The sequence below is a fragment of the Epinephelus lanceolatus genome, chromosome 18, assembly GCF_041903045.1.
Source record: "Epinephelus lanceolatus isolate andai-2023 chromosome 18, ASM4190304v1, whole genome shotgun sequence".
NCBI lineage: Eukaryota > Metazoa > Chordata > Actinopteri > Perciformes > Serranidae > Epinephelus > Epinephelus lanceolatus.
Genome location: NC_135751.1, coordinates 5,254,893 through 5,274,001, shown reverse-complemented (window position 1 = coordinate 5,274,001; position 19,109 = coordinate 5,254,893). Strand labels below are relative to the sequence as shown.

The following is a 19,109-nucleotide window of genomic DNA, read 5'->3' as shown; positions in this document are numbered from 1 at the left end:
TTTTTTCTAAGTGCTATGTGAAATGCAAGAAAGTTAGAGTTGCTTTAAACAAAGGCATATTTTCATGTCATTGTCCTGGTGAAAAGCTTTATTTGTGAAGCAGCATCAGGAAAAGCATACGCTGTTTAATGTGGCCATGTATGTTCATGTTGAACTGTGTTTAATTTGTTTTAGATGTGGGCGTTGTCTCCTACGGTCTTTGCTCTGCTCAGTCACAATCTGATGTTGGTCCACTCTGAGTTAGCTGTCTACTACCCTGCCATCCAGTATGCTGTCCTCTACACCTTGTACTCCCACTGCACCAGGTAATATACACACCTGCACTGAGAGCAGCAAGCCTGCTATCCACCAAAGCATTCTGACATTTACACACCTATTAGACCAAGTCACCTCAGTTTGTTTAATGTATTCTATAATTTCATTTGCACTTTGTTGCATTTTAAATTGAACTCATGCAGAACCTTGAAAAAAAATCGAGGCTCGAGTAAGCTGCTAGAGCAGGGGTATTCAACTAAAATTCAAAGAGGTCCAGTTAGAGGAAATTTCCTATAGCAAAGGTCTGGAACATCATAATGTCTAACTTGTGATATGATTTAGTGTGATAAATATACTGAAGTAGCCTAGTAGTTGTATCAACGTCTGCATGTTATCAACATCTGACTGTCAAATCAAATAAAGAAAGTAAGATTCAAAAACATTTCGACAATATTGTCACTTAACGTTGAACAATACAGATATGCATTTAAAAGTAAAATGGAGAAAATAAATGAAATAGTTTTTGAAAAATTGTGCATCTTAAAATATAATGCTTAATTTTTAGAAAAAATAAAATTAAATGTAGCAACAGCCTGAATTTTCCTTTTTCTTGGTGAAATGTTTCACATCTGAAACAGTCTCAACCAATTTTACAATAAACAAATAACTATTGAACAGTTTTACAGTTTCTCTTTCTTTCCCTCTTTTCCCACTCTCCCCACTTTTCATTGTTCAGTGAGAGGACTGAGCTCAAGCTTTCCTGCCAGGATTTTAAATCTGGGCTGGAATGGTGTCAGGGCCACTCTCATACACATGTGCAGGTGCTCATTGGTGAGCCTGGAACGATATTAAGTTTTTATTATGTCCATTGTGGAGAAAGCTGCCTCGCAGCTGTATGTGGAGCCTCTTGCTCACTCGTCTTCCTGTGTTTCTCTCTGTCCCTCATTCACTCGCCTCTTCCTCTCCGTCTTCTCTCCCTGTCTCCCGCTCACTCGCCTCTCTGTTGTAATACAGTTATCTTTGAGAGTCCTCATGACCTGTCAGAATTTCTTTGCTCCTGTATCATTACATATTTAAATTCAAATTGATCTAGTATATATTTTGGTAACCCTCTGCACAGGCATGTCTTCACGTTTTTACAACATTGTAGGTACTTGTATTTTTCAAGTTTAAATAAATGCAGCGCATAGAAAAAATAACAAAACGTGCATTTTTTTGCCAAAGTTCAGTGTTCAGTGTGAAAGTTCAGAAGTAAGCAGGCCCTGATCACTTTTTTTTTTTCCTACCGCTGATCCTGCATGCCATATCAGGCGATACACGACTGATACTTATTGTTTGTTTTATTATAGCAGCTGGCATAATGGTGTTTTAGGTCAGTTTGACTGCTTTGTAGTGAGTTGGGATCTCCACCAAGTGGCAGCATAACCTAGGGTAAATGCTGTGCGACTGTACAGTATAAAGAACAACAAAAAATTTATCTTGTTTTTGTTTCTTACTGAGTCAACAACGTGCTTTTACTTAGTCCAGTCAGTCAACAGAGCAGAACAAAAAACAAATGCAACAAGTAACATACATAATTATCACAACACTGGCAATGTAATCTCTCTCCCCCTGCTCATGCACTGTGTGCACACAGTCACTGTGTGGATGTGTAGCTGCAGCAGTGAAAGTTGAGTTGTAGGTTGTTGTTGAGGTTATTAGCAAAACAGAGTAAAACGGTTAAACAAACACACCTCCGTGCAGCCTTAGGAAGAAAAAAGTGGCAGTGTGCCTCGCTGTGCTCACTTAAACCGTCCTCTTGATAAACTCAGAGTTGCGGAGTTGTTGTTTCATGGCTGTGCTGTTTAGCTATCTGAGGCTCATTCTAAGGCTAAACTAGTATGCTGAACAGCAGCAGCTGCTCGTATAATGCAGACAACAGGACTGTAAGTACACATGCGTCCAAAAAATTGATTTGTGATTTGCTTTGGATTTGACTGTGGAGTCATAAAGTCTTGCAGTGACTTGGTTGACAGACATGACAGACTACACGTTTGTCCATTACCATTCATCGCTGGTCGTCTTTCACGACGTGCATGATGTCATCAGATTATTCTTGTCCTATCTTTATTATTATTACCATTATTTCAGTTACTATGGCTGTTCATGTCCCAGCGAAAATGTTATTGTAGTAACATAAAGTGCCATCAGATGGCAGGAGATATATTTGAAGTACTGCATGCAAACTATGGAAGTCACTGAATCCTCCACAAGTTTCTGCAAATGTTTCACAATAAAAGCCTTTTTATAAAATGAAGGGATTCTCTCAACCGAAATGATAAGAGGCTTTTCATTTTCAACAGGAACAAGAAGTGTTGAGTTTGAAATGATGGCATGATGCAATAACTTTAACAGGATAAATGGGAGCGTATTAAAAATAAAAAAATACACAGGAATTATAAATAAAGGGAGAAGTGACAGAAGACAAAAAGAAAATCAAACAGGCTAGACTTTCTGTCAGGGGCATCCCACGCGTGGCTTCGGTTGTCGTCTACTATGACACATTAAACAAGATATAACAATGGATTATCACATACGACACTCACTGTCATTCACAATCTGAGCCAATGCCGCATCAGGCTGTAATCAGGTTGATACGGTGTAGTTTGAACCCAGCATTATACGTGGCAGTAAATGAACAGATAGTCAGAGCAAAGTATTGTTTGTCCCTGGGACATCTGTCCAGCTGTTCCCAGCAGCTGGGCTACCATTGGCTCTAGTGAACAACACATCACTCCATCATGTAGATCAGCTCTGTAGATCATTTAAACTAGTCGGACTGAACCCGTTTTACTTTTTTTTGTTTGTTTTTTTTGTTACAATGCTACAGCAGTTGTGATTACATGTTAATTAATTGTAAGGTATGTCCAGCACATCTAGTCAGATCTTATTAATGTCTTCTAGTGAGGGTGGAGGTGTTCGCTGTGTGTAATACTTTGGATTTTGTTGGGCCAGTTGTTAAATAGCTACAGATGGGAGCTCTGCAGTCAGTATTTTTAAGTGTTTACCTGATCTGTCCTTTAAATTCCTAATATAGCCTACTCTGATTTTGCGTTGAACAGAGGTCATACCAGTGATTAAATCAGTTTTCTAATGGAAAAATGATATTTCATAAATTTGTAATGATTAACCGATAATTGATTGTTAAGGCAGCTGACTATTAACTCAAGAAAGTGAATCCTTATTTTAGATAAATCATTTTGGGGCAACCCCTCCTCATAGTGCTGTTTATTAAAATCCATGTCAGCACTGGCTCCACTTTACCATAATGACTTGACTGATAAAGAGCTGTGTAATCTGTAATATGTTGTAATCTAACATGCTGTTTGAGGACAGAGGGGCTATACTTGGTGGCTTTACAAATATGTCCCTCTGTTTTACATGTATTCCCTGAGGAATTCATCAAGAACCAGATGCTTTGTCCCGTATGATGTCAGAACTTTTAATGGGTCACATCCAAAATCCAGATTTAATTAAATGGGCTGAATAACAGTAACATGTTAAAGCTGTTGCTGCTCTGGGGTTGCTGTTATTAATTGTCCTTGTATCTCTTCTGTTTGCCCAGACACGATCATTTCATCTCATCCAGCCTGTCATCCTCTCCCTCCCTGTTTGATGGCGCTGTCATCAGCACTGTGACCACAGCGACGAAGAAACATTTTAGCACACTGCTAAGTCTTCTTGGAGGTTTGCTGGCAAAGGAGCACCTCTACCCCGAGACCAGGTTAGTCATTATGCCAGTTTACACGACAGATAGCTAAAACTACCGTTCTCAACAGTTACATTATCAGTACTTGCATAGCTTCATCATTGCACAGCAACAAATTCTCCACTCTGAGTCATGGCACCATCAATACTACTTTTATCATTCTTGCACACCTGTTTTACACGTTTAAGCCTTCAAAAATGATACATAGTTGGTTTTAATCCCTTTGTGCAGGAAAAATGATGAGAAATAATTAAAAATGAATTGATCATAAGCTTGGAAAAAATTATTTAAAAAATCTTGGTAACATTGACAAGCATGAAAGTTGACCGAAAGATTGACATAATAGTAGAATGTTTGACAAAATGTCTCGGACACTAGTACTTTTTTAGATATATTGAAGGGTAACTTTGGTTCGTTTGTTAACTTGTGCCCTAATTTCCATGTTTTTGTGTGTTAGTGACTAATTGGAACAGTCACTTTTTAAATTGCAAAACAGGCTGCAGTGTAATCTCTACAGGCAATTTAGCGTGATCACTTTCTGTCCACGAAGAGATCTTGCCGCTGATGGGTTCACACTGTAACTAATTATCTGACAAACTTTGGAAAAGCACTGACCTTCAGATGTCAATCACTTTGTTTAAGAGTAAGATGCTTTTTATTTAAACAGAAACTGTCCCTTAATTGTCATTGCCAAACACACCAGACACCATTTTGATAAACAGTAATTTAAGCATGTACAGAGCCAGGATATTCATATTCACATCTGACTGGGTGAATTAAGGGTTTATTTGAACCAAACCAGAGTTGGTGATTGTTGAAACAGTGGAGAGACCAGCCAGTGATAACGTTGCTGTTAATCCAAATCTTATGTATTTGGTGATGGCAATGTCTGGGCTGCTTCTGGTGGAACAGAAAGAATCTTAATCTTCAACAAAGAGGTCGACCTCCATATGGATCCTCTCCATAATGTTGGCTGACACTTAGAATAGCAACCTGAGCCTGTCAGTGGCAAAACGATCACTTTTAGTGCATGTAAATTGTACATTGTACATTGTAGCCTGTTTTGCTGCTGCTGCTGGCTGCGGGGGTTTCACTCAGTGCTGGACCAATTTCAAAAACTCTTGCTTAGACACAAAAACATGGTAAAACACAGAAGTTAATAGGGATGTCCCGATCACATTTTTTTTGCATCCGATCCAATACCGAGTCCTTTATTTTGAAACCGAGTCCGATACCAATCCGATACTTTGCAAAGCAATAAGAAAGAAAAAGAAAAAAAAGAATTGCATCCAAGTTGTCCCATAAGATTTGTTTTTTATTTAAATAGTATCCAAAAAGCTTATCAGTGGTTCAGCAGCACAAAATATGAACAAATTCAATATCTTCTTCTTGTCTTCAACAAACAAAATAGGCCTATTTCTTTTGTAGCGGTTTGACACATGAAACAAATATCTTTCTTTTACTCAGTCAAACCCCACAAAGAAACCATAAAACAGGTCCCTTAACACCAAGATTAAATTGTTTTTACCTGGATTCTGTAGAACAAAAGAATTATACTCAATTTCCAAAAAATCAAATACAACTGTAATCAGTTTCAAGAAAGTATGTTTTTCTTCCACCAAAGAAAAGAAATGTTCCGCTCCGTTCAGTCAGTTCAGTCCAGTTCAAACAAAGAACTCCACTCCGGGATTTCCAAATAACATATCACAGTTCAAGTCAGTTCAATCCACACAGTTCGCTGAACAACAGAAAACTCCACCCCAGGTTTTCTTGTAAACAAGGAAGTAAAGAAAATCCACTGTTTGCTCTGACTCAGTTCAGTTTCAAAACAATAAATCAACCCGGCCCGAAGGTTCCAAATAAGGAATAATGAAACGACAAGTAACCCCCGGCCTTTGCCAACTCACGGGACCGTGGGTGAATGCCGTAACACTCCGGCGTTGTTTCGGGCGTGGAGACTCCGTAGGATCCCTTAGTATCCGTGGCAGGGAATCTGAGGTGAGGCCGGTGGTGGGATTGATGATATTCCACAGGGAATCGCACCTATTTTGAGGACTTTGAGTGGCATAAAATTCCGTGGTGGACCGAATACGCAGAGGACTTCTGGCTCATTTCTCACTCGCTGGCGTCTCTCGCCATGCTGCCAGGAGAGGCATAATGTGGGGGCCTGTGTACCTGGGCTCAGCTGATCGAGCCATCCCACTGGCCGATAGCACCGGAGGTTGTGTCTGGAGGTGAGCAGGCCATCAGCTGATAAGCACTGTCCTATAAAAAAAATATATTTATAAAATATACAGGATCGTCACACTTTATACATTGGAAAGTGGAAGCAACAATGAACAACTTAGATGAAAAACCTGGCCATTTTTGGTGTTTTGATTCCTCCGATCTTTTATTAGTGATTCCGATTTTGTATAAATAACGTGATCGGTGCTGATCGGGACATCCCTAGAAGTTAAGCCTTTAAATTGAGACAAAACACAAAGTCAGCCAGCCAACAAGCTCCTAAAAAGTAAATAATGTTTATGTGACTGGTAGCTATTTAACACTGGGAAAAGTGAAAACCACATTTCAGCAGGACCCTAACATGACTGAATACAATTGCTATGATGTGTTTGTGTTGGTCTGTCAGGAGGCTGCTGCTGACCTGGGCTCAGGAGATCTCTGTGCTGATGAAGAAGTCAGACACCTACAGCCCTCTTTTCTCCCTGCCTTCCTTCAACAAGTTCTGCAGGGGCCTGCTGGCTAACGGTGAGCCCAATGTGTTCAGCATTTCCAACACCTTTTCCACAGGCTGACAGGCTGAGTTATTGTCATTTATTGTTGAATGTTTTTCCTCCTTGTTTCTCTTGGCAGGTCTGAATGAAGATCAGAGTATTTGCCTTCAGACGTGCCACAGCTTACAGGTCCTCTCTTCATCTCTGTCCACTGAGCTGCTGCAGAGGTGAACATTGTACTCTCACACACAAGCTCAAACTGCTTACAGGCAGTAAGAAAGTAAATTGGATCTGTAAAGTAGGCATGCTTTCTTACTGCTCTGTACTTTCGAATAGGTGTGTGGATGTGTCCAGAGTCCAGTTGGTCCACTCAGCAGTAAGGGTGAGGCAGGCCTATGGCAAGCTGCTCAGGACAATTCCTCTGGATGTGGCTTTAAGGTAAGAATTATCGTACCTTTTGAGAGCATCTGCAGTAAAATCAAATCTGTTTGACATCTTTTCTGTGTAATATTCACAACTGGGAGTACCATGACTGATCAATACGGATCAAGTCAGTTGAATTGAAAGTTCAAACTGAAGGAAGTACTCACTTTCTGAAGAAAGTTGATCTTCCCTTGTGTTTAATCTCTCCAATTATTAGTAGAATTATGCTGGTTTAACACAATACTGATGTCAGTTAGAAAAGTGCACTCACTAGAGTGCCGCTCTTCACCAGGCAGCCACATTCCAGCCACGACATGGCCGACTGAGCTAATCACAGCCACTTCAGACAATTGCTGTATTTCAAGTAGATGCGCTGCAACGTGTTTCGGAAGATACAATGTAGTTATGAGGGTGTATGTATTTTTAATAGCTAAAACACAGCCACAAATATTTGATCTGTGCTGTTCATAACTGGACTTTTAAGGGTATTAAAGGGATAGTGCACCCAAAAATGAAAATTCAGCCATTATCTACTCACCCATATGCCAACGGAGGCTCTGGTGAAGTTTTAGAGTCCTCACATCCCTTGCGGAGATCGGCAGGGGGAGCGGCTAGCAAACCTGATGGCTGACGGTGCCCCAGACTAATGTCCAAGAACACAAAATTGAAACCACAAAATATCTCCAACATGATCATCCGTAGTGAGCCAAGTGTCCTGAAGCCCTGCCATAAAAAGTTGTTGGGAAAAACGTCATATGAACTCTGTTTTTAGCCTCACTGTAGCCTGTAGCTCTGACTGCTTCTCTGTGCTCCGCGTTCACGTGTGCGCGCCTGCGCGAGACCAACGAAAGCATGAGCTTTGCTTACCCGTGTTTACATCACGTGACACGTGCACCACAGGGAGAGACAACGTAACCACAGAGCTAAAAGATAATTTGCACTATGGTCTTTTAGCAAAGGATAGCCCAACATGTCTGAAGACTTTGCAATTGAGGAGGAACAGCATTTCTTTGTTGAGCCGTATTTGTTTGAGCCCGAGTATATGGACGCGGAACTCAGGCTACTGGATGAGGTAGCCGCCACAGCTCATGAGCCTCAGCCAGCCGCAGAATACCGGAGTCGAGCACTGGAAACCTGGCAGTGTAGTTGTTTCAAATGCAAAGCAGTGCCAATGGATGAGGAAAGTCTTTTCTGCTCAGACTGGGAATTGGCGATGCCTGCACTTGAGAACCTGGACATCAGTACTGACGAGACTGCTGCTCTTCAGAGACCATGCATCACTTATCACCCTGAGCGCGCACACGTGAGTGCGGAGCACAGAGAAGCAGTCAGAGCTACAGGCTACAGTGAGGCTAAAAACAGAGTTCAAATGATGTTTTTCCCAACCACTTTTTATGTCGGGGCTTCAGGACACTTGGATCACTATGGATGAGCATGTTGGAGATATTTTGTGGTTTCAATTTTGTGTTCTTGGACGTTAGTCTGGGGCGCCATCTGCCATTAGGTGTGCTAGCCGCTGCCCCCGCCGATCTCCGCAAGGGATGTGAGGACTCTTAAACTTCACCAGGGCCTCCATCAGCATATGGGTGAGTAGATATTGGCTGAATTTTCATTTTTGGGTGCACTATTCCTTTAACTTGTGTTGTAGGTGACAACACAACAAAGTAGGAAATAACAGCAGTATACAAAGTAATTGCCTTGAATTGCTGTTGTCTCTGAAATGTGCTATATTAATAAACTTGACCAAAAAAAAGACAAAAAAGAAATCATTACTATGTAGCCTGCTTACTTACTTACGGTAGAATTACAAATATTTTTTTAAATTTATTTTATTTGACCTTTATTCAGCCAGGAAGTCCCATTGAGATGAAAATCTCTTTCACGAGAGAGACCTGGTCAAAGTAGCAGCCAATCAAAACACATTTAAAATGCAAAAAATTCAACATATAATACAAAAATCCACAATAAAACAACAGCTATTCAAACATAGTGGATTCTCAAGAAAAACAAGCATGTCTGTCACCACATTCTTTGTGATGCCCTTAAATTTATTGATGGATATAAGTGTTTCTAATTTTATATCTTTTTGGAGATGGTTCCATGTCCAAGGTGCAGAGTAGGAAAATGCAGTTTTCCCCAGATCTGTTAAAACCTGGGGTACATTGAAAAGCAACTACCAGAGCTGATAAACACAAGGGTGCAGAGTTAGGCCGGAAATTTGCCCAAAATTGCTTTATAGATAAAAATCTCAAGGAAAAATGACCAAATCCACAAAATCTACAACACTGAGCAGGCAAACTGCTCTGCTTCTGAAACACTCCCACTGTGGTATGATGCCATGTGGTGGATGGAATAAAACTGGCTCACAACCATGGCAGTTGGAACGCTGTGCAGCTGTACCCGGAGGAATTGTCCCTGCCACCTTCCTTACAGTCACAGTGGTGGCAAAGATAACAAAAATGGACATTATTCTTCTTGTATTGTGCCTGACTTTCGTGGAATGTAACATATCAGGTTTGGAATTAATCTGCAGATGTCTCCAAAATGTGGCCTGCATCAGTAGGCAAGGCTCGTCTTTTTTCAGCCAAGCCAGTTCCTGGAAAACTTGAAGCCCTTACGGTTGGTTAAGAGGAGTGAGGAGTCAGCTGTTAATGAAGGAATAAAACAGTCAGTAAAACAGGTTTTTCAACAGTTGTGAATCACTGCAACCACGAGAGGTCCTTGAGCATAGAGTCGTAAATGTGCGCACAAAATATTAGGCTTATCGGTCTAGTAGTTGTGAGATTAGCTGCAGACAAAAAGATACACACATTCAGACACGGGACCAAACACATGACCCTCTACAGGCTTACACATAGTGGAGATAATGAATTTATCCACAGTTGGGTGTATGCCTTATTAATTGTGTGTGATTTTTGTCTGTCCACAGTAACCACAGCCACCCTGAGTTGAGGGAGATCTCACTGGCCATCCGCCACCACATGAGCCGAGCACCAAGCAGCACCTTCCACCCTCAGGATTTCAGTGACCTCATCAGCTTCATCTTATATGGAGTACTGCACCGTGGAGGGTATATATCACGGTGACAGAGCCATCAACTGCAGACATTCTCAACAAACTCTTTTACCAGGCTTTGTTCAGATACAGCAAGGGTCAGGCCACTTTGTATGGCGAGTGTCCATGCGTTTCTCTCTGGCAGAAAAGCACTGGCAAGGCTTAGAGGACATCAGTGCCTCTCTGAAAAGTTCAGAGATTTTCAACCATAAGCAAGCAGAGCGGACACACAAAAACATCGTAGTGCTCTGAAAAAAGACGCAAGGTGCAGTCTAGCTGGCCTTTACAGCTGCATACACTCTCTCCTCATTGTGAACAACTGAAAAGAGATGCTGGTGCCCAGAAAAAAACACTATATGGACACTCAGCGCAGAGCGTGATTGGGTTTGACAAATTGTAAGGCTTTGTTAACTTTTGCTGAATTGAATGCAAAGTGAACTTAGTTCCTAGTAAACAATAATACTAGTTCTTCCATTTTCTAATGTTACATGAATTGTTAGAAGAGAATGGAGCAGAGTGGAGGTGGAGGGGATATTTAAGATGCTCCATTATAGGTTTTTCCCTACAATCAAAACAATAATTTTTAAAAAATTATGGCAGGATGCAAATGCCAGCTTATTTTCTACTGCTTTTCTACTTAATTTTTTATTGTTAATTATACTTCTGGGACACGGCTGTTTCTGAATATCTCCGTTAGGGATTCCAGCGAGTCTGCAGATGAATGTTGTCCTTTGAGCCACGGAGCTGGTTGGTGTGCAGAATGTTTTTAATGCTGAGCTCCACATTTCTCTATCCACAGTAAGGATCCCTGGCTGGAGCGTCTGTACTACAGTTGCCAACGGCTGGAGAAACGGGACGGCCGAGGGAGTGCAGATGGCAGCAGGCCGGGTGTAGTTCCACGGGTGCTGTTGAAAACTGAGGCGGTGCTGTGGCAGTGGGCAGTGTGGGAGGCCGCACAGTTTACTGTATTGTCCAAACTCCGAACACCACTGGGCCGAGCTCAGGACACCTTCCAGACCATTGAGGGTAAAGAGATGAGATCATGTCTGTCTTCACAGTGACTGGAACTCCATTTAGTTTTCAAGCCTTTTTGCACTTCTGGCTGCTATGACAGGTTTTTATAAACTAAATAATGGATATGATGGACATGCGGCATGCCTTGTGCATAGTTCATTGTTTTCTATATGGAGACACATCACAATGCATTTGTTGGAGCAAAATGCAATAGCCACTTATTGAATAAAATCAGATCTGAAAAAGGTTAAATGTTGTTACTTCAAAAAGCTTATTATTTTGAATATTTTAGATTGATAGTAGAAAGATGGGAAATGACCTACAAGAACTCTATCCTGTTAGACACGAACCAGGGACGTTGCTGTTCATGGTACCTTAACCTCTACACCCCTAGTGATTCTGTGTCTCTGTGTTTCAGGTATGATTCGGAGCCTGGCTGCCCACAGTCTGAACCCAGAGCAGGATGTTGGAGCGTGGGCTGGTACTGGAGGTGATGGTGACGGCCACCACTCAAATCAGCTCCGCCTCGCTCTGCTGCTTCAGTATGTAGAGAACCTGGAGAAGCTTATGTACAATGCCTATGAGGGCTGCGCCAATGCTCTCACTGCCCCACCAAAGGTATGCAATTTGAAACTCCATGCTCAAACAAGGGTAACAATTTAAGTGTTTAAAATACTGACTAATGGAGACCAGGAAACACAGTCTGACTTTTTTTCTTTATCTTATCTTTAACTATTTATCTTTAGCAACAGTAAATGACCTGTTTATAAATAATCTGATGAATCTTTCCTCTTCTGTGTCTCAGGGCATCAGGACATTCTTCTATACCAACCGTCAGACATGCCAAGACTGGCTGACGAGGATCCGCCTGGCACTGATGAGAGTCGGTCTTCTGTCCGGCCAACCAGCAGTAACCATTCGCCATGGCTTTGACCTGCTTACAGAGATTAAGAACAGCAGCACACAAGTCAGTACAAATCCATTGTTATATGAAACTTTCAGATAAGCATCAGCAATGTCATGTGCAGCAAGGATGTACACTCATAGGCTTGAGCCTCAGTAGGTCCTGTCTGTGCCTGTTACTAGCATGTAACTTTAGGTGGTATACAATGTCAGCAAGTATAATATACAAGAATGTAGTTATTTGACAGTGTTGGCTGGTAAGATAAATAATAGGGTTGGGCACGTGTAAAAAAAATTTCAAACTGGTTTTATATTTAGCCAAACACCGGTCTGTATCGGTACACTGAGTTTTGGCAGGTGTCACACTTGACTCAGCAGTGGCTCCCGAGTGGAACATAATGACACTGGGTCCAAACAGCAAACGAGTGTCAGACTATTGCATCGCATCACATAACATTGGTAGCACTGTCCACACTGAATCCATTAAATATGCACTTCTGTAACATCATGTGAGCAAGCCATGTAGCTATCAGCTGTGCACTGGGGAGCATACTGGAGATGTAACCACGTAAAAGATGGGTGGGTAGCCTACTCACTCATAGGTACATAGGTATGTACATGTTTAATTGACAAAACACACTTTTTATATTGTGATATCTACTGTAGATGAACAAGATAGCCAACAGCAACTAGGTTGTTATTACAGCTCTTTGGTGATCTCCTTCCAGCCAGCTGCCACCTTACCGTAGTTTGTGTAGTAAAATGAGGAGGAGCCAGTTAGAACGGCTGTTTTGTGGGCTTCAAATCCAAAATGTTGTCATATTGGTGCAGTTTTAGTTTTCTTGAGAGACTAAGGGCCGTTTCATAGTCGGCGCAAAGGCACGCAGACGCTAATGCATTGTGACGCATCAAGACGCATTGGCCGCCATGATGTGTGCTTGCGTCTCAAAATGTGTTGTCCATTTTTTGATGCGCAACACATGTAATACCATGTGTTGCCAGCGGGGGTGATAATGCAAGCAACATACTTGAAATTAACTACTTTTTTGTTATTCACAGAAGAAGCAGGTATGAAATATGGCGGGCGAGGAGGAAAAAATGTGCAAACTTGTACAGGCACACCCCCATTTATATGACAGTTCTAGTACCCTGCACTTAAAATAGCAGTAGAAAATGCGTGGAAAGAGATAGCGATGGCAGTGGGAAAGAGCATCGAAACCGTAAAAAAAAGACTGGAAGAACGTGAGGGACAGATTCGGATGTGCACACAAGAAGTGGAAGAAGGCCTGCAAAAGTGGTGCGGGGCAGATGGGTTTTGGGTACCCTCAGATTTTGAAGCAGCTAAACTGGATGAATGAGCACATCAAACATAGGACTACTTAGTCCAATTTTTCAGTATGTAGCCTAGACTACGGTAATCAGTCAGTAGTACAAGGTGTGTGTGTGTGTGTGTGTGTGTGGACTGTGAAGAGAGAGCAAGAGAGAGAATGTGCGATTGATGGAGGCCGAGGCATATCCTCTGTGCTCTTTATCCAGATATTTATGCAAGTATGACAGGTGTACATTTCACATCTGTGTAGGCACTAGGTGAGGGAAACGATGAGGGCGACAAAGAGGATGATGATGAGGACTAGGAGGAAAGCGTCAGTGCTCAGGGAGATCAGGTAGATCAGGCAGTGTCATACCCCAACCCTATCCCAGTCTACCTCTTTCCCACTTCATCTCCCTCCAACCCTCCTGTCACCACAAAACCAGTGGCTCCGACCTCTACCGTTACCTCACCATCTCACTCGATCACCCTGGCACCAGTGGCTTCTCAACCCCCTACCACCCCGATATCAGCCTCCCGTGGTAAAAGGAAGCGCAAGACCGACGCACCAACTAGTGATCAATGTGAGGTTGCCATCCTCGAGAGGCTGCAGGAGATACGGCAGGAGAGAGAGAGGGATAGAGAGAAGGAGAGACAGCCGGAGAAAGAGAGGCAGAGAGAGAGGAGCAACATACATGTCACTTTTTGTAATTACCTGTGTACTTTTTCACAAGGTCTCCCAGAGGAACAGAGCACTATATTGATGCGCGACATCAAACAACTGATGCGGCACCACAAACCTTTGTAAATTATGGTTAGGCCTATATGCAGTCAGGCCTACATGTTAGATTGATTAGGTTCATTTTGTCTTTTTTTTTTTTTTTTTCTTTTTTTCAATATTTTCTTATCTTCAGACAAAAAAAATGTAGGAGATGTAGCCTATGTTTTACCTGCTTGACAGTTTCGACTGTGACTCCAGTCTTCCTCAGAGGTGTCATCCGACGTGTTGCTGACGTGTCATTTATCAGCTGCCCGGCCCAACAGACCTATCAGAATCTGTCGGGCCGGCCACACCGTCTCTGGAGGAGGGAATCCCAGGTGTGCATGGGATTCACTCCTCCAGAGACCGTATAACAGCGGGGGTGTGGTCTCTGGAGGAGGGAATCCCATGCACACCTGGGATTCCCTCCCCTCTGTTGGGCCAGCCAGCTGATTGTTACAGTCCGGCTCGGGGACTGCAACCAATAACGGGAGGGGAGACGAGGTTCCAATACAAAAGTGACATGTTTATTGAAACATAGTAAAATAAGGCGAACGATCAGTATCAGTGATCAGTAGTGTAGGCGGGTGTGGACGCATGTGTGTGAGTGTGCGAAACAAAAAGGAACACCAGAGAGCACAGCCGCGCCATGGCGTCCCCCTCTGACGGCGTGGATGGAGTGAGACAAGAGTCTCGGCCAGCATGGGGATAAATGCGCTCCACCGGGCCCAGGTGTAGCACATCTCCTGATGACAGTCCCACCTCTGCTGAACCTGGAACATAGAGCAGACCAACCAGCAACCTGCCCACACACACCCCCAACATAGAGGGCGGGGCCGTCACATGATAAATGACAACGTCAGCAACACGTCAGTTGACTCTTCTGAGAAAGACTGGAGTCACAGTCGAAACTGTCAAGCAGGAAAAAAATATATCTCCTACATTTTTTTGTCTGAAGATAAGAAAATATTGAACAAAAAAGGCCCACATGTTATATGCAGGCATCGTCACTTTTATGTTATGTTCTATGTCTGAAACAAAATTTAAAGAAGTTCCGTTCATAGCCTATAGGCTACAAATTAAAATGAATTATCTGGCTATTCTCACCATCATCTCAATATTGTACGTTCGTAACCTACTTATTATTTTTAACTGGATGTGGAGAGGTTATGTTAAGTCATGTGCTTATTATGGGTTCATTTAATTACTAAATAAACTAGCCTCTTTTCACAACGTTGCCTATAATTTCTGTGGGTATTAGTCTACAGGCCTACACCTGATTATCATTATCAAGGCAGTGTGCCATTATAAACTTAAAGAGTGACAGAGAATAACTTTCACATAGCTAAGAAGGCTAAAGTTATTTGTAATGTTTTAAGCAATAAAAACACATATAGTTCCCAGAGCAATCTTAATCAATTTATTGGTCAGTCCAACCCAAACGCAGTACAGAGAATGGGGAGGGGAAGACGCCAGCTCTTCGTGTGTGTCTGTGGCCCGTCAACCACATTCCGGTCCCCTGAAATGTGTTGCCTCCACTCTCCAGGCTGATCTCTCCGGTGTAAGAGGTAGTATCCACAAAGTTGTTTGGCATGTACCTGGCACGTTCAGTGGATGCTAGGAAGTTCTGGAGAGTGACACATGCCTTCACTATCCTTACCGCCTTTTCAGGACTGCAGTCGATGGGATGGCTGAATATTCTGAAGCGCACAGCCAATATACCGAAGGCGTTTTCCACCACACGTCTCACCCTGGCCTGTCGGTGATTGTAAATGCGCTTCCTATCCGGCAGGTTCGTGCCTTAAATGAGAAGAAAAATAAATGTCATGGGTGTCATGCAGGAACTAGACAGAACAGATGTCTTGGCTGACACCAACTTTGCAGGTCCATTTGGCATAAGGTAATAGCAGGGCCCAGATACTGTAGACATAAATATAATTTTCAGCCATGCATCTCTTAATGCATTTCTTTTAAAGTCTTTTCTTATACAGTAGGCCACCTCATGCGCACTGATGCCTCTTGATGTTTATTTTATCTAAGAAACATGCATTTTTTTCATTGGCTGCTTATGTTATCTGCGTATTTCTTAAATTATAGCCTATTTTAAACTACAGACTCACCTTTATCATATTAGGCCTTTTTTGTAACTGAAATAATGACATATGAAACAAGCCGGCTATGGAATAGAGGGCCAAAATGTGCCATTACGTACACGGGCATGCTGCCAGGTAGGTTACATGCATTTGTTTATTTATTTATTTATTTATCTCATCTGGGTAGGGTCGCATCAGATTCTCCTGTAATGGAAAGGCCTCATCCCCCAGGAAAACAAATGGGCTGGCTGTTGTGGTGCCTGGGAGAAGGGCAGGAGCAGCCAGATTGGACCCAAGCGTGCTGCGGCTAAACACACCTCCATCGCTCTCACGCCCTTATGCAACAACATCCACATAATTGAAGCAGTAGTTGGCATCAGTGACAGCCATAACGATGATGGAAAAAAATCCTTTGTAGTTGAAGAAGTCGCTGCCAGATCGAAGTGGTGCTTTGATGCAAATGTGTTTTCCATCGATCGCTCCGACACACAGGGGGAACTGCCACTGCCTCCAGAAGTCCTCTGCGATGTCCAGCCACTGGTGCCTTGTAGGAAAGGCCACAAACTCGTTAAGGGCATCCCAGATGGCACAGCATGTCTCCTCGACAATGCTACAGACGGTGCTGGTGCCCATCTTATAACTGGCTGAGAGTGCCAGCTGGCTGATACCGGTGCACAGGTACCGCAAAGTCACCGCCAGCCTGGAGATAATCAAATTTTGGCGCAGACATGCGAAAATACTTAAAATGCCTCTCCTTATCTATGATCCGCATCGGCCGCACAAGAGAGACAAACTCTCCATCCTCATCTCTGCTGCAATTCAGAGGCATACCACCTTCTAGGCCTATCCTTTGCGTGATTTTTTTTTGCCGCCGATGATTCAAAAGTAGCATCAGAATGCACTCCTCTTCAGTAGCCATTTTGATCTCAATATCAAATATGAATATCACCCACGGTGACTGCTACCCCCTACTGCGCAAGGGATGTATTGCATTTCAAGTGTTGCCCGCATCGCTTGCGTTCAGTGTTTTGACTATGAAAGGAAGCGCGTCACTCGCATTGCTTGCGTCGCTTGCTCGTGTTGCGTGCGTCGACTATGCAACTGCCCTAACTCTGCCATACATCATCTTGTCACACCCAAATAACATGTGATCGCAAAACCAGGAAATGACACAACTCTGATGAAAAGCATGTTTTTGGGTGTGCTTGCCAGGGTCCAGAGCTGGAGGTTCCTCTTACGTTGCTGGTGGAGGCTCTGTGTGAACTGCGTTGTCCTGAAGCTATCCAGGGCCTGGCAGCTTGGAGCCTCCTCACCACCAGTAGGAGTCTGGGCTGGCTGTCGTCAGTCGCCCTGCAGGCTGAGGGACGGTAAGCATTGCCATCTTAACTAGACATCCTCAAAGCACAGTTTAACACTCAGATCGTATATATGCACTTCATTGGTACATTTTGTTGGTTGTCCTCAACTAAATAGTGTGTGTTTGTGTGTGCGCGCGCGGGCGGGCGTGCGTGCGTGTGCGCATGCCTGTGTGTGTGTGTCTAGGTTTGAGAAGGCAGCGCTGGAGTATCAAGATCAACTGTCTGCAGTTACAGGGATGGACTGCAGCATCAAAAGCTCTGAGTGCTGTCTGCTCAAACTCTCCAGCAATACGAGCAGCCCCAAACACAGCAGCAACGGTAAGCAGAAAGTATCCACATTTAATGCAGTCCAACCACCATAGAAAAACATGTGTTTGGTCTCTGACGCCATCAGGTTCACCACCACCAATCATAAAATTGTATCAACATTTTAGCTCCTAGTATCTCTGCTTGCACCTATTTTTTTTATTTTTTTTAATTATTTTTTTTTATAAACAGTTTTTTAGTTTTATCATAGGACTGCTTCTCAAAGTGTTTTTTTGGGGGGGGGGGGTTCTCTGAAAAGGTGACAGCAGGAAGACGGTGCTGCTGAAGTCCAGTGAGTGCTCTCCTGAGGTGATCAACTTCCTGGCCAACAGATCATGTCAGTGTTATGTGGCACTCTGTGATTGGGCCTCTGTCAAGGAGTGGCAGGCCACCGTCCACACGCTCAAACAGAACTCCACCAATCCAGTCAGCATCAACCTGAGGACAGATTTCAACTACATCCAGGCTCTGAGCCGCTTTGAGGAGGGAGACCTGGCAGAGTGTGGGGCTCAGCTTGAGCTGCTACCTGGAGAGGACTGCAGCTTGCTCACCGGCAGCAAGGACAAGCTGGGTGAGTGCAGGATAGACTGGAAAATCTTTACAACTGGTAAAAACAAGAATCACACAGTTTTATGTTAAAAATCAGTCTTTGAGACACTCTTGGTCGAAGCTGAGGGCTGAAGGGGACTGTGAGCCCAGGTGCTGCAAATGTTAACTTAGCTGTGTCATTCATCACTTAAGATCCAGATGTCCAATGACTGAAATCCCTCACCCAGTTAAAAGATATGGTTAAAAATATCTAAGATCTATAAGTTGATGATATGTCTTGAAACAATAAGAAAGGTTAGCTGGGAATATTTTAATGACTGTTTTCTCAGGGTTCCGTCTGATCCTTAAAAGTCATAAAAAGCACTGAACCTAGTAATCTCTGTCTCACTGTACCCTGGATGACATTTGGGAAGTGCAGATTCAACAAAAATAGTCTTTTTAACTGAGATTTTGCAGCACAGCTGAAACTTGTAGGAGATTCTGTGTATTTTATGCAAAAAATGTTTCAAACTCAGCACACTGGGAAGAGAGTAAGAAACACTATATACACTATATTGCCAAGACAACCCCCCAACAGATGCCTGGTATTTCCTAGTATTGTTATACCCTCATCTCTGCCA

At 42.9% G+C, this 19,109-nt stretch overlaps 1 protein-coding gene across 1 annotated transcript in view; it reads left to right on the top strand.

Moving 5' to 3' along the window:
- smg1 (SMG1 nonsense mediated mRNA decay associated PI3K related kinase) overlaps positions 1 to 19,109 on the top strand; it is a 95,538-nt gene that overhangs the window by 32,260 nt on the left and 44,169 nt on the right. Inside the window, exons 14-25 of the mRNA XM_033645855.2 lie at positions 175 to 305; positions 3,860 to 4,018; positions 6,636 to 6,754; positions 6,860 to 6,947; positions 7,057 to 7,158; positions 10,073 to 10,213; positions 10,997 to 11,223; positions 11,630 to 11,829; positions 12,017 to 12,178; positions 17,489 to 17,643; positions 17,819 to 17,952; positions 18,200 to 18,511. Coding sequence (XP_033501746.1) covers positions 175 to 305; positions 3,860 to 4,018; positions 6,636 to 6,754; positions 6,860 to 6,947; positions 7,057 to 7,158; positions 10,073 to 10,213; positions 10,997 to 11,223; positions 11,630 to 11,829; positions 12,017 to 12,178; positions 17,489 to 17,643; positions 17,819 to 17,952; positions 18,200 to 18,511 — 1,930 coding nt within the window. The remainder of the gene's footprint in view (positions 1 to 174; positions 306 to 3,859; positions 4,019 to 6,635; positions 6,755 to 6,859; positions 6,948 to 7,056; positions 7,159 to 10,072; positions 10,214 to 10,996; positions 11,224 to 11,629; positions 11,830 to 12,016; positions 12,179 to 17,488; positions 17,644 to 17,818; positions 17,953 to 18,199; positions 18,512 to 19,109) is intronic.